At 46.7% G+C, this 13,350-nt stretch overlaps 1 protein-coding gene across 1 annotated transcript in view; it reads right to left on the bottom strand.

The window, feature by feature from the left end:
* Positions 1-13,350, bottom strand: part of LOC127208406 (myosin-8) — a 29,190-nt gene that overhangs the window by 1,386 nt on the left and 14,454 nt on the right. Inside the window, exons 20-37 of the mRNA XM_051167848.1 lie at positions 12,545-12,800; positions 10,675-10,917; positions 10,406-10,582; positions 10,182-10,327; positions 9,728-9,818; positions 9,026-9,415; positions 8,278-8,404; positions 7,831-7,949; positions 7,518-7,714; positions 6,143-6,326; positions 5,891-6,056; positions 5,668-5,792; positions 3,647-3,955; positions 2,416-2,619; positions 1,214-1,339; positions 954-1,124; positions 700-804; positions 7-102 (exon numbers count right to left, since the gene is read on the bottom strand). Of these exons, the coding sequence (XP_051023805.1) occupies positions 7-102; positions 700-804; positions 954-1,124; positions 1,214-1,339; positions 2,416-2,619; positions 3,647-3,955; positions 5,668-5,792; positions 5,891-6,056; positions 6,143-6,326; positions 7,518-7,714; positions 7,831-7,949; positions 8,278-8,404; positions 9,026-9,415; positions 9,728-9,818; positions 10,182-10,327; positions 10,406-10,582; positions 10,675-10,917; positions 12,545-12,800 (3,232 nt within the window). The remainder of the gene's footprint in view (positions 1-6; positions 103-699; positions 805-953; positions 1,125-1,213; positions 1,340-2,415; positions 2,620-3,646; positions 3,956-5,667; positions 5,793-5,890; positions 6,057-6,142; positions 6,327-7,517; positions 7,715-7,830; positions 7,950-8,277; positions 8,405-9,025; positions 9,416-9,727; positions 9,819-10,181; positions 10,328-10,405; positions 10,583-10,674; positions 10,918-12,544; positions 12,801-13,350) is intronic.

Here is a 13,350-nt window from a genome sequence, read left to right as displayed (position 1 = left end):
ACTCACAGCCTCTTCAGCTTGTCTCTTGTAAGATTTCACCTTCGCCTGGAGTTTGTCCACCAAGTCCTGCAGCCTGAGCACATTCTTGCGGTCCTCCTCGGTCTGAAAGTTTGATTTTTAAGAAATGCATTCAATCCAAAGAAATATGTCTACCACTGGTGCTAAAAAGAAGTCGTCTATGTGCCGGAAGGAAGACCCTGGGGGTAAACTTGACTAAACCTTGGTATGAACAGTGGCCATGTTTCTCAGATGTGTACTTTGTCTAGCCTCTGTGTTAAAGAACCCTGTACATCTTTCCTGGTCCTTAGCGCCTCTTCTGGGAGAGGCCACACTAGGACTAACATATAGTTTGTTTTGCTTTAGTGCCTATATTCTTTTCTCTCTTGTGCCACTTTCCCTCCTTCCCTTCCTTTTTCCTTTCCCTCCTCTCTTATCTTCTACCTTCCTTCCTACCAGTGGGGATCAAGTTCATGTGGAATACGCACTCTGCCACTGGCCTGCATGCCCCTATCTATGTCATTTTGTAAAGGCTTCTCTAGTCACCCCAGCTTGGTGTATGCCTGGGGCCAGCAACCCTGTTTTTTATCCTTTACATATGATGGATTAATACGCACGTCTACAAGTGCCACCTGATTGTGAAGGGTTTTCTTTTCCCTTTGGACAAGACGCCTGTACATTCTAGAACGCTATCCCTCTTACCTGGTAGGTAAGTTCTTTTACTCTTCTCTCATGCTTCCTTAACCCTTTAACAGCCTCGGCATTACGTTTCTGCTCATTTTCAACCTCTCCTTCAAGTTCGCGTACCTGTATCCAAGAAAGAAAGAAAGATAGATCTCCAGGTGGTATCGGGGGTTTAGCCTAGGGTCAACTGCAGGTGCGGACGAGTGTTCCTGACCCCACAGCAAGAAGGCTGTGCTCCCTTGACTTTTCAAGATTTAGGACTGAAGACCCACCCTGGCCTCCAGTTTTTGGATCTGCTTCTTGCCGCCCTTCAGCGCCAGCTGCTCGGCCTCGTCCAGACGGTGCTGCAGGTCCTTCACCGTCTGCTCCATGTTCTTCTTCATCCGCTCCAGGTGGGCGCTGGTGTCCTGCTCCTTCCTCAGCTCCTCCGCCATCATGGCGGCCTGGAAGGCAAAGACACACCGAGAAAATGAAGAGGCCTGGGGGTGGCAGGAGGCCCAGAGGTGAGGAGGATGACGTGTGTGGTGCTCACGTCGGTGATGGCTTTCTTGGCCTTCTCTTCTGCGTTGCGGGACTCCTGAATCACTTCTTCCACTTCACTCTGGAGCTGCGAAACATCATTTTCCAACTTTTTCTTGGTGTTGATGAGGCTTGTGTTCTGTTTTTTTTTAAAAAAAAAAAAGGGGGGGGGGAAATTTAAAAGATATTCAGGTTTCCCAGCTGGGATATACAAATGTTCTATTTTTGTTTAGCTCAGGAGACAATGTTTACTAATGTGAAGTATTCTGTTTGGTGCACACTCGTAATCATTTGCATGGTTGGAACCTCCTTCTTCGTACTCAGCCCTTTACTGCCCATGAGACTTATATATGAGAACCTCTGAAATGAACAGGGCCTGTATTGACAGGGAATGGGGGTGCATGCTTGTAATCCCAGCAGTTGGAGGCTAAGGCAGGTGGAGCAAGAATTTAGGGCCACCTTGTGCTTCATAGGAAGGCCCTGTCTCAAGACAGCAATGAGTGCCCATTATTAGCAATAACCTTTCATCTTGCTTTATTTATAGTATTCTCTGCTTAAAAGGTTGAGAATAACAGCTTTTCTATGTGTGTGTGTGAGTGCATGACATAGGAAGTGTCTCAAAAAAATTGTGTGTGCACATGGGGTCGGGTGAGGGTGCGAGAGAGATGGGGGAGAGGGAGAAAGAGAGATGGGGGGCTGAGGGCACTTGTCCTTTGGAGGGATTCTGAATTTGTATTATGAAAACATTTTCTTAACATTTCAACAGTGTTCTCGAAGGGAAAGAAAAGTCTCTCGCTATGTACTTGGAAGTGCTGGCTTGTGATTATTTTGGTGTCACATAGGTCTCACAACTACATATAATACCAGGGCAAAAGGAATGCTGAGTGCTCTGGGAGGCACAGAACAGTGAACACGGTGTAGTTGAGCTCCGATGTGCCCCTGATGTGCGCTGCATGAAATGTGTTTCAGTTTGGAGTCAAAGGCATGCTTACTTTTGGGGGTTCATGAAGTAACCCCCAAAATCTACCCTTATTTCTAAATCTATCAACCCTATTTGGTAGAAAAAGCTACAAAACATAAATAGGAATGCACAGCAAGGTCACCCATAGCCCTGTCAGAACTCCTCAGTGGCTGAGGCATAGCCCCACCCTTGGCTATAGGTACATACTGACACTCTAGGCTCCTCACTCAGCGGGGCACCAGCATGTGGCTCACCTGGGTGTGGAGGAGCTGCACGCGCTCACTGGCGTCCAGCAGCTCCTGCTCCGCGATCTTTCTGCTCCTCTCCGTCTGCTCCAGTGTGGCCCGTAGCTCCTCGATCTCAGCCTGCAGCAGGTTGGCTCTGCGTTCCACCATGGCCAGCTGCTCCTTCAGGTCCTCCTGGCCCCGGAGAGCGTCATCCAGGTGCAGCTGGGTGTCCTGTGAGTTAAAAAAAATATATATATCTTGACTCATCGGAAGAGGATGTGAGCACTTCAGAGACAAGTTAGAGGAGTGCATTGGTTCTAGGAGCAGGGGGTGATGTGCCTGTCATTTGTATGAGCTTCAGAAAGATGGTGCATTTGCTTAGGGTGTGAGCAAAGCATGCAGATATGGACTCGTGCTATGTCAGATAACTTGCTATCTGCTACATGCACGTTACTACACTTTATCACTTATGAGCATTTTCTACATACTCCACATAGTGCTTGGCCTCTGCTGTCTCATTTGCTCCTCACAGCCATCCTTGAGCTGGGAAACTCATCTCTATTATGTAGAAGAAGAAACAGGCCCCGAGAGGTGAAATAACATCCTTAAAGTCAGAGGTGATAAAACAAAGATTCAACCTCGGGCTTGTTTTGTGTATGGCCCGCGTGTTCTTGTAAAGCCAGTCGGTTCTTGATCTTTCAGCTTCTGTTTGTTCTTGTACATATGATTTCGGCAAGCTAGCATATTTTACGCACACTTAATTTGTTACCTTGATGCATCCAACTGTGTAATTTGGTGAGAGGGAGATGACTATGAGAGTGTTAATTGTCAACAGAATCTAGAATTACCTGGAAAATTGGACAATGGGATGCCTCTGAGGGATCATCGTGACTGTACTAATGGGTATAGGAAGACCCATTGTGACTGTGGGCAGGACCAGTCCCTGGGCAGGGATGGCGGTCTGTGTAAACTGGAGGTGGCCAGCTAAGCGCTAGCCTTGAGTTCCTTTCCGTCGGATCCTGCTGTGGGTACCATGTGACCAGCTGCTTCACGCTCTTGCTGGGCGTAGGACTTCCCTGTCATGACAGACTATACTGATGGACTGTAAGTTAGGATGAGCACTTGCTCCTTTAAGTTGCTTTTGCCAGGGAGTTTTGTTACAGCAGTGAGGGAAAGTAGCTAGTACACACTGCTTAAGAAGTAATTGTGGGAACAACAGACAGGTATGTTTTATGACGCCTCTGAGAAGCATGTCTACCTTGAGGATGCCTTGTGTGTTCCTGTAGTTCCTCAAGCTCTCGGCAGCCAAGCGGTTGGCGTGGTTCAGCTGGATCTCCATCTCATTGAGGTCGCCTTCCATCTTCTTCTTGACTCTCAGAGCGTCGTTCCTGCTGCGGATCTCGGCGTCGAGCGTGCTCTGCATGGACTCCACGACTCTAATGTGGTTTCTCTTCAGCTGGTCGATCTCCTCGTCCTTCTCTGCAATCTTCCTGTCGATCTCGGACTTGACTTGGTTCAGCTCCAGCTGGATGCGCAAGATCTTTCCCTCCTCGTGCTCCAGAGACGCCTTAAGGACGGCAAGAGGTGACGTCAGCCCTGAGCGGAAGAGAACTCCAGTGGATGGGTTCCACTGTGAGTTTATGAGGCAAACTCTTTTGTTTAGTTTTGATTTGATTTTTCAAGACAGGGTTTCTCTCAGTGTAGCCTTGGCTGTCCTGGACTTGCTTTGTAGACCAGGTTGGCCTTGAACTCACAGAGATCTGCCTGCCTCTGCTTCCCAGAGTGCTGGGATTACCGGTGTGTGCCGCCTCACCTGGCTTATGAGGCAAACCCTGATTGATATCATCTTGTTTAACTTTGAGATTAATAAAATTGTCCTAAGAACCTATGAGGTGAACCTTTTCTTGTTTATCCAGTCATAGATTATATAGGACAATTCTATAGTAAATATACTGTGCACTATCTGAAGATTCATGACAGTACTAAAAGAATTATCTGATTAATTTTATATGTATTATGTGTATACTACAGATACATATGTATAATCTTTCATAAACTACAGTCTTCATGTATGATATGCTAATCTTGCATAGGCACTATGAGTTTTAACATAGCTTTTCCCCCCTGATTATATAGTGTATACTCAATGTACAATGTGGGGACAATGTATAAAAACAAATAAAAACAAGGTTTCCCATTGCCCCTCACAGAGAGACAACTGTTTAATGTGGCACTTTTTCCCCCTACCATCTTTTAAGGCAGGGTGTCTTGCTCTGTGGTCCAGGCTGACCTTGGGCTCCTTCCTTGTCCACTCCCCTATTTCTATCCATCTAATTTTATCTACTCAAAGTTGTATACGCAAATACCTTTCTTTTTTTTTTTTTTTTTTCAAAAGCAAACATTTGTGTCTGTCATAAAGCTTTCCCCACTTTAATCATAGTCTTTGGTAACTTTCATGTATTTGTTTGATAAACAGTTGATGGGAGGACACAAAGGTCAGAGGAAGTCTGCGGGAGTTGCTTCTTCCCTTCTGCCACGTGGGTTCTGAAGACTGAACGGAGGGTATAAGGCTTGGTGGATAGTGAAGCATTCTGCTGGGCCCCTTTTGGACTTTTAAGGGGAGATTCTGGTATAGAGCTCTGGCTGGCCTAGCTCTTACTATACTATGCTGCCTCTACCTGCAAGTGCTAGGATTTCAGGGATGTGTAGCCTCCCCTGGCCGAATAACCACACTTGTCATTTGGAAGTCTGCTATTCTACAGTTTGCTTACTGGACGTCTTTGTCTTAAAGTTTTGCCTCTTTTAAAGATTATTCTCTTGTGACAAATTCTAAGAAACAACTGATGGGTTAGAGCATCAGACCTGTTTTTGTTTTATTTATGTGCACACGTGTTTGTGTAGATGTATTGTCGTGTGGCTCCTGGAGGCCTGGGGAAGGTGTCTGATCCCCTGGAGCTGGAGTTACAGGTGGTTGTGAGCCACTACACATGGGTATCAGGAGCTGCATTCAGGTCCTTTGGGAGAGCAGCAGGAGCTCTTAACAGCAGAGACGGCTCTCCAGTCCCAGAACTGACAGTATTAAGGCTTTTGATAGGTTCACCTAATTACCCTGTATATAAAGGTCCCATGTTTAAACTGTCTCTGCTCCGTGATAATATATTCAATTCTTGGTGCCATTTCTCAGCTTGATAGTTTTGCTGATGTTTGTCTTTTACTCGCTCTGTGCCCCCCCCCACCCCCCGCCCCGTTCCCCCCAGGCCCTCCTTGCCACACACACACCTCTGCTTCCTCTAAGGCAGCCTGGATCTCACATTTCTCTTGTTCCACTTGCTTCTTGATCTTCTCCAACTCATGGATGTGCTTCCCTCCCTCTGCAATCTGCTCCGTCAGGTCAGAGATCTCCTCTGCGGAAGAGCAGATGAGAGGAAGCGGTTGGAGCCATGGCAGTACAGGAGAGTCCCGCCAGGACCGCGCAGGCTCGGCAAGGGCACGCGCGACTCACGCTGCAGGTTCTTGTTTTCTCTCTTGAGCGTCTCGAGTTGATCCAGAGACTCCTCGTAGGCGTTCTTCACCTTGAACAGCTCCGTGCTGAGAGAGCGGGACTCCTTCTGGGAGGACTCAAGCTCGGCCTGGGTTTCCTCGTACTTCTGTCTCCATTCTGACAGGACCTGAAAAAGCCGTAGATTTTCAACTGGGACGCAGAGAAGGAAGACCTGATGGAAGTTTTCCTAAGGGTCAAGCAAGCTGTAAGCACCTTGTCGAAGTTCCTCTGCTTCTTGTCCAGGGCGGCGCAGGCCGCGTTGGTCCTCTCCACGTCGAGCATGAGGTCCTCCACCTCGTTCTGCAGCCGCTGCTTCGTCTTCTCCAGGGACGCACATTTGGCGTTCACCGCCTCTACGTGCTCCTCAGCTGCCTGCAGACGCTGAGCCAGCTTCTTCCTGAGAAGTTAGCCAGACCGTCAAGACCCAGCCAAAGCCAGGAACAGAGTGAAAACTGCTGTGATTTCTTCTTGCCGTCCTGTCTTGTGTTGGCCTTTCAGCCATCTGCCTTTCAGCAGTGACCACCAACACTTGCATTCTAGAGTAACAAACTAGAAGGTTCCAAAATGGCCGATAGTTGGACTCAGTGAAGCCCTTGGACTGTTACTGGATTCCTATAGGATGCTGTCAGTGCCACGTGCCTTAATGCATCGATGACTCTGGACTTACAGGACTTGTGATTATCATTAGCTGGGACAGCATCATTGATTGGTTTATATATATCCTTCTTAAGCCAAAATGAAGCTGAAGCTAACTAGATATTTTTAATCAGGCAAAAATATACCAATCATGTTTGTTTTCTCAGATTCTCCGATTCCTTTTATAACCCCCTCCCCACCCTGACCCCCCCTTTATCCCCACTGCCCACAGAGCACAGCTAATTTGTTTAAATCCTGTATATTTGGTCAGCCAAACTAGAGCACACACTTGATGGACAGATCCGGACAGTCTGTGCAGCAGAAGCAAAGGCAAGTCTGATTTTCATTTGAATGCCCTATGTTCTTGCTTCACTCCTGGTGGTGTGCCAAGGCCACATCCTTAAGAGGCAGAAAATCCCTTTCAACTTGACGCCCAGGAAGGTGTATTTGAAGGTGCCCTCTGTCTACCAAGAGTAAGGCTTTATCTTATTCAGGCCAACCCTAGGGACATTCTGTACAGTAATTTAGGGAGCTCGGCTGTGAGTTTCAAGAGGGATATTTGTCCACTTGGACTTAAGGAGATGATCTCTGGAGGCGCCAGCTGTTCCTTTAAATAAGTCTGTGCCCTCAGGCTAGTATGTTAACTTCTTGAAACCTCAGTTCTCTCATCTACAGAAGGAGAAAAGCTCTAATAGTGACCTAGCATTGCTACAAAGCTAAACGAGCAAACGGATGTGTGGATGTGCAGCGCCTGACACCGGGATGTGGAGGACTAGGAAAGGCAAAACTGGCCTTCCCTCCAGGCCCTGAATTGACACATGGGAAGAAACCACACTCAGTAAATGTTAGCTGTTGGCGTCTCCATGTTACCTTCAGCAGGACCATAGCTTCTCGTGGGAGTTGCTGCCTTAAGCACTACAGAGACTGTACCTCTCACGTTCACATCACGTACTTGGCCTCCTCCAGCTCCTCCGTGCGCTGGATGGCGTCCGTCTCGTATTTGGTCCTCCACTGGGCCACCTCGCTGTTGGCCTTGGACATGGCCCTCTGCAGCTCAGCCTTGGCTTCCTGCTCCTCCTCATACTGTTCCCGCAGCAGGTCACAGTCGTGGCGGGAGGACTGCAGGGCGTGGGCCAGCGCGTTCTTGGCCTGCGGACAGTCAAGCGGTCTCAATTCATATATGCTGTACTACTTACGCACTTCAAGTAGATTATAACTGGGCGTCCTCAGGTTTGCTTTGCCAAGATCTCTGGTGAAAAACTCACCTTGGTCTCTTCCTCAAGCTGTCGCTTCAGCTCCTCGATGTGCTGGGTAGATGCCTGCTTGCTTCGTGACAACTGAGACACTAGGGCATCTTTCTCATCTAACTGTCGGGAGTACTCACCTAAGAGCGGTGTAAGTGGGAGAACCCATGGTATAGCGGTGAGCCACGTGCGCATGTATATATTTGCACTAATTTCTAAACACTTACAGATATGGGCGTTAACAAAAATTAAAAGTAAAAAGTGTAGGTTGGCAAGCAGGGATGCTGCAAAAAACTTGTCCACGTGTGCTTGCTTCCATACACTTTGAGAAGTTCTGATAGTTTGTTGATTTCCCTCTAAAACGAGAGTATTGCAGCATAGCAAACAAAACAAAACAAAACAAAACAAACAAACAAAAAACACTTTAGTGTGGCGCTGGGTGTGGGGAGCCAGAGAAGGCAGCTCTACCTGCTTCCGTCTGCAGACGGCCCCTCTGCGCTGTCAGCTCGTTGATGAGCCGCTGCTGTTCCTCCTCCTTGGTCTTCAGCTCACTGACCTGGTCCTCCAGAGTGCGGCACATCTTCTCCAGGTTCCCCTAAGGATCATGAGACAAGGAAAAATCAAACACTGAATATAGTCATGAAACCAAAGCAAAGCAAAGCAAAACAAAACAAAACACAAAACTCAATTCTTAAAGTATTTAAGATGTTTTAATATTAAAAGGTTAAAAATGAATATATTTTAAGAACGTGTGAGACGTGAGTAGAAGGCTGTGTCACTGGCACTTTGGCATAGGCCAGAATTCAGTTACATACGTGTTATAGCCGTTGTTGGGAAACAGCCACATGTCCCAGTGATGGTGACACTCGAGTGGATTTTGAAGTCATCTTAGTGGATTATTGTAATTTTTAAAACTGAGAGTAAGTCAGGAATGGTGATGCATGCCTTTAATCCTAGCACTCAGGGAGGCAAAGGCTGGAGAATCACTGTGAGTTCAAGGCTAGCCTGGCCTACAAAGCAAGACCCAGGACAGCCGAGGCTACACTGAGAAACCATGTCTCAAAAACAAACAAACAAAAAATTCAGAAAAACAAATTGTGGGACTATGATAGGATGGAAAATATTTAAAGAATGCTATAAAATGCCTTCCAGCCAGATTTGATTGCAAGAACAATGAAGGCTGTTTTTCTGGCTCATTGCCTACAATGCTGGGCACCTTGGCTTTGGCGATGGCCTCTGCGTTACTGCTAAGGTCGTCGATCTCCATCTTCAGCTCGCTCTTCTCCTTCTCCAGCTTCTGCTTGACGCGCTGCAGGTTGTCAATCTGCTCACCGAGCTCCGCCACGCTGTCCGCGTGCTTCTTCCTCAGGGTGGCTGCCGTGGCTTCGTGCTGCAGGGTGGCCTCCTCCAGGTCCCTGCGCATTTTCTGGAACTCGGCCTCTCGCTTCTTGTTCATCTCGATCTGGGCTGAAGTGGCCCCACCGGCTTCTTCCAGCCTCTCGCTGATCTCCTCCAGTTCCCGGGAGAGGTCAGAGCGCTGCTTCTCTGCTTTGGCCCTGGAGGCCCGCTCTGCCTCGATTTCCTCCTCCAGCTCCTCGATGCGGGCCTGGAATCAAACAGGTACACCGATACATTTCAAATTCATCTCAATTTTACTGTGTTTGTGTGTGTGTGTGTGTGTGTGTGTGTGTGTGTGTGTGTGTGTGTGTGTGTGTGTGCCTGCACGCGTGTGCTTTCTGGTGTGTTGAAAAACAGAAAGATGAGGGGCTAGGTGTAGTAGTCCATGCTTTCTATCCCAGAACTCAGGGTTCTGAGGCAGGAGGATTGTGAGTTTGAGGTCAACCTGGACTATAGAGTGTAGCCCTGTCACAAAACACCAAAAAACAAACAAACAAACAAATGAAGTGAGAAAATTCACCTGCAATTCTTTGATCTTCTTTTGCAGCTGGATTTCCACGGCTTGCTCATCTTCAATTTTGCTTATCAAATTGCTGATTTCAAACTCCTTCCTTTAGACAGAACAGCAGACATATTAACATATATGTTATTTTTATTTTATTTATTAATTATATTTATTATATATTATTAATTTATTCATATTACATCTAAATTGTTATCCCATCCCTTGTATCCTCCCATTCCTCCCTCCCTCCCGCTTTCCCCTTACTCCCCTCCCTTATGACTGTTACTGAGGGGAACCTCCTCCCCTATATATGCTCATAGGGTATCAAGTCTCTTCTTGGTAGCATGCTATCCTTCCTCTGAGTGCCACCAGGCCTGCCCATGCAGAGGATGTGGTCAAATATAGGGCACCAGAGTTTGTACATTATTTGTAGGATGGCACCGCATAGAATTCTCTCTGGAGCCCCTACTTTTTAAGCTTCTCGTCAAGTTGCTGTTTGTCGTTTTCTATGTCCATTGTGGATTCTTGGGCCAATTTTAGGTCCCCCTCCAGCTTCCTCTTGGCTCTTTCTAGGTCCATCCTGAGCTTCTTTTCCTGTTCCAGTGATCCTTCAAGCTGATGGGGAAGAGAAATCTGTTAAAATCGAAGCGCAATTAAAGAAATGTTTCAGAAGGACATTTGAAATGTGTTTACATCGTCCACTTGCTGCTCCAGCTTGGTTTTGGCTTTGGTCAGCGTGTTGACCTTGTCCTCCTCAGCCTGCAGGTCATCCAGGGTCTGCTGGTGAGCCTCCTGGAGGGTTTTCTTCTCTTTGGTCAGCTTGGCGATGGTTTCGTCCAGGCCGGCCATCTCTTCCGTGAGGTTTTTCACCTACAGAAGTTAGAACACGTGGTCTCAATAAGAAAGCGGCCCAGCTGCACGGAGCAGAACCTCCATGTGGTGTAGGCGGAGCATGCGCGTGCCTTGTTCTCCGTGGCGTGCTTCTCCTTCTCGACCTTGGCCAGGGTCAGCTCAAGGTCATCGATGTCTTTCTTCAGCTCTGAGCACTCGTCCTCCAGCTTCCTCTTCTTGGCCGTCAGCTCAGCATTGACCTCCTCCTCGTCCTCTGCTCGCTCGGTCACCTCCTTGATTTTGGCCTCCAGTTGGATTTTGGTTTTGATCAGCTGTTCACACCTTTCCTCAGCATCAGCCAAGCTGTCTGCTTCCTGTGGATTCATTAAGACACTTAGACAGTCTGTTGCTTGTTTTGAAACCTAATTTTTTTTGTGCAAGATATTCATTGTTCATCTGAATTCTGTTGCATTTCTCAGCATGAATATAAGTTCACCTTTCATTGAATATTATACCTGACTTAGAGACATCTAACTAACCAGGAAATGAGAATGGGTGTTTAGAAGCAAAGCAGTCTACATCATGACTGGGAGAAGGTGGAGAAGGTGGTGGCTATGGAGTTGTGTGTAGAAAAGGCAATAAGAAGCCTTGTCTCCAGACATCCATAGGTATTGCCCAGGGCAAGTTGCTTCCCGCCCACCCCGTTCGCAGTGTTTGATATGAAAATAAGGAGGTTGTAATAATTTCTAAGAGCTGTTATAGTCAAAGATGTTGATTTAGTAATGTTGGTTAGTTTTGATTTCAATCAAAGTGCTAGTTGTCAAGTAGAATTTTACAAAACTGAAAGCGTAAACGGAATGCATTTCCACACAGCATCTTCAATTCATCTGAATGTTTGCGATGGTCCATAGCAACACGATGTTTGCTTGAAGTTTCCATTTCTATTTAGAGAACGGCCTATTATCCTCAAAATGAATTTCAGAATGTATAAGGACAAGTAATTCTGAGAAATTGTGCAGCGACATAAAATTTTTATAAGTAACTAATTAAAGGACTCAAAAATTCAGTCACTGACTTACTAAATTCCTCTGCCCTGGGGATTTTTCTAACTTCTCGATGTTTGTTTTATCGTCTGTGTTTAAAGTGCATGAGGCTGGGGACTTCTTGGGTACTTACTTGTTTTTATCCATAATAGTGATACGCTGGATGCTTATTGACCATGACAGATCAACCATGAGAAGAGACAGATCTAGTCTTAGGCATTTGGAAAACTATCCTTCCCACAATCCCTCCCTAACGTCCCTGGACTTGTTGAGCACGGAAATGGGCGGTTATGTCTGACTGAGGTGCGGTTCCTAGACTCACTCCCCACCTTCCACATGTTTTTTATTTTGTGTTTTGCTTTCTTGGATTGTCCTGAGGACTAAACCCAGAACTTTGAGCAGATGTGAAAGTACTATACCAGTGGGCTGTATCTCTAGTACCCACTTTCTTTCCTTCTTTTTTTTTCTTTCTTTCTTTTTATTTTGAGACAAAAATCTCACTCCATTGCTAAGACTGGCTTTGAACTTATTTTATAGTCTAGACGGGCACTGAACTTGGGATCCTCCTGGCTTGGCCTCTGGAGTAGCTGGCAGTAAAGGCATACACAAGTAGGCTTAGCTCAGAACTATATTTTCAAGGTGGGGGACAATGCAGTCAAGTGAAAGAGGTAAAACATTGGAGTAAGATTTGGGAATGTAGCTTTAAACCACTTGCTTCAAAGTTGTTTAGTTTTCTGATGTTATCCAGTCTTCACCCCGTGTAATACAAATGTAATCATAGCTTTCCTCCCTAACACACTATAAAAAACGTGAGTAAACTCCAACAAAATAAAGCCCCTGCAAACCCAAAAGATTTTTTTTCTCAAGAAAAGCCCCATGTTGTAAGGGATGGCCTCTGGAAGTCCAGGAAGAGTCCCCAAAGCATGGAGATGCGATGCGTTCAGGACCGAGCACTCACAGATTGAACCTGGAGTTGAAGGTCGTTTTTCTCTTTGAGGAGAGTGACCAGCTTTTCCTCCAGCTCCTTCCTCTTGGCCTCTGACTTGGCGAGCTCGTCTTTGGTTTTCTGGAACTCCTCCTTCATGGTGGCCATCTCCTTCTCGGTCTCCGCGCTCTTCAGCAGCGGCTTGATCTTGAAGAAGAGCTTCATCCAGGGCCAGTGCTTGACGTTCATGAAGGCGCGGATGTTGTACTGGATGCAGAAGATGGACTCCCTGGAATGTGGGACAGGATGATGTACTTGTGTACTTGTGCCATGGGCAGCATTTATTGCAGACAATAGGCTTTTTCTGTACCGACACATGTTCATCCCGACAATCGGACTTAGAATCTATAGCCCTCGGGACCACCATTTTGCTAACATGAGTGCTATTCATACGGAGCAATTGTGTGTTCTAAGTCCCTGGCAAGCTGGCAAAGACAGGCTGAGCCTGGACTGTCTGAGTGACCCCTGTCATAGAAAGAGCAGGCATATATGGGAGGAGTGACTGGGAGAGCATGGCCTTTGTAATTGGACTGTGCTATCCTGCTGTTGACACATAGCTGTCTGTGAGCTGCGAGGTGAGGGGCCATAGGTTGAATGACTTGCCTCAGCTCGGCTCTGCCACCTCTCTCCTTCAAACCTTTCCTGTTTTTGATCACCACTGAATTAGGCGCTCTTCTCTTGTTAGCGTCTTCAGATACTATACTAGCTTTTCGAAATTCTTTGAATGAACGGCTTAATCCTCTCAGCTCGTTAGCATTTGGAGGCGCTTTTAGCAACAG

This window comes from Acomys russatus, chromosome 25 (genome assembly GCF_903995435.1).
Source record: "Acomys russatus chromosome 25, mAcoRus1.1, whole genome shotgun sequence".
Taxonomy (NCBI): Eukaryota; Metazoa; Chordata; class Mammalia; order Rodentia; family Muridae; genus Acomys; species Acomys russatus.
The sequence above is the reverse complement of the archived record's forward strand: the minus strand, read 5'-3'. Positions and strand labels throughout refer to the sequence as shown.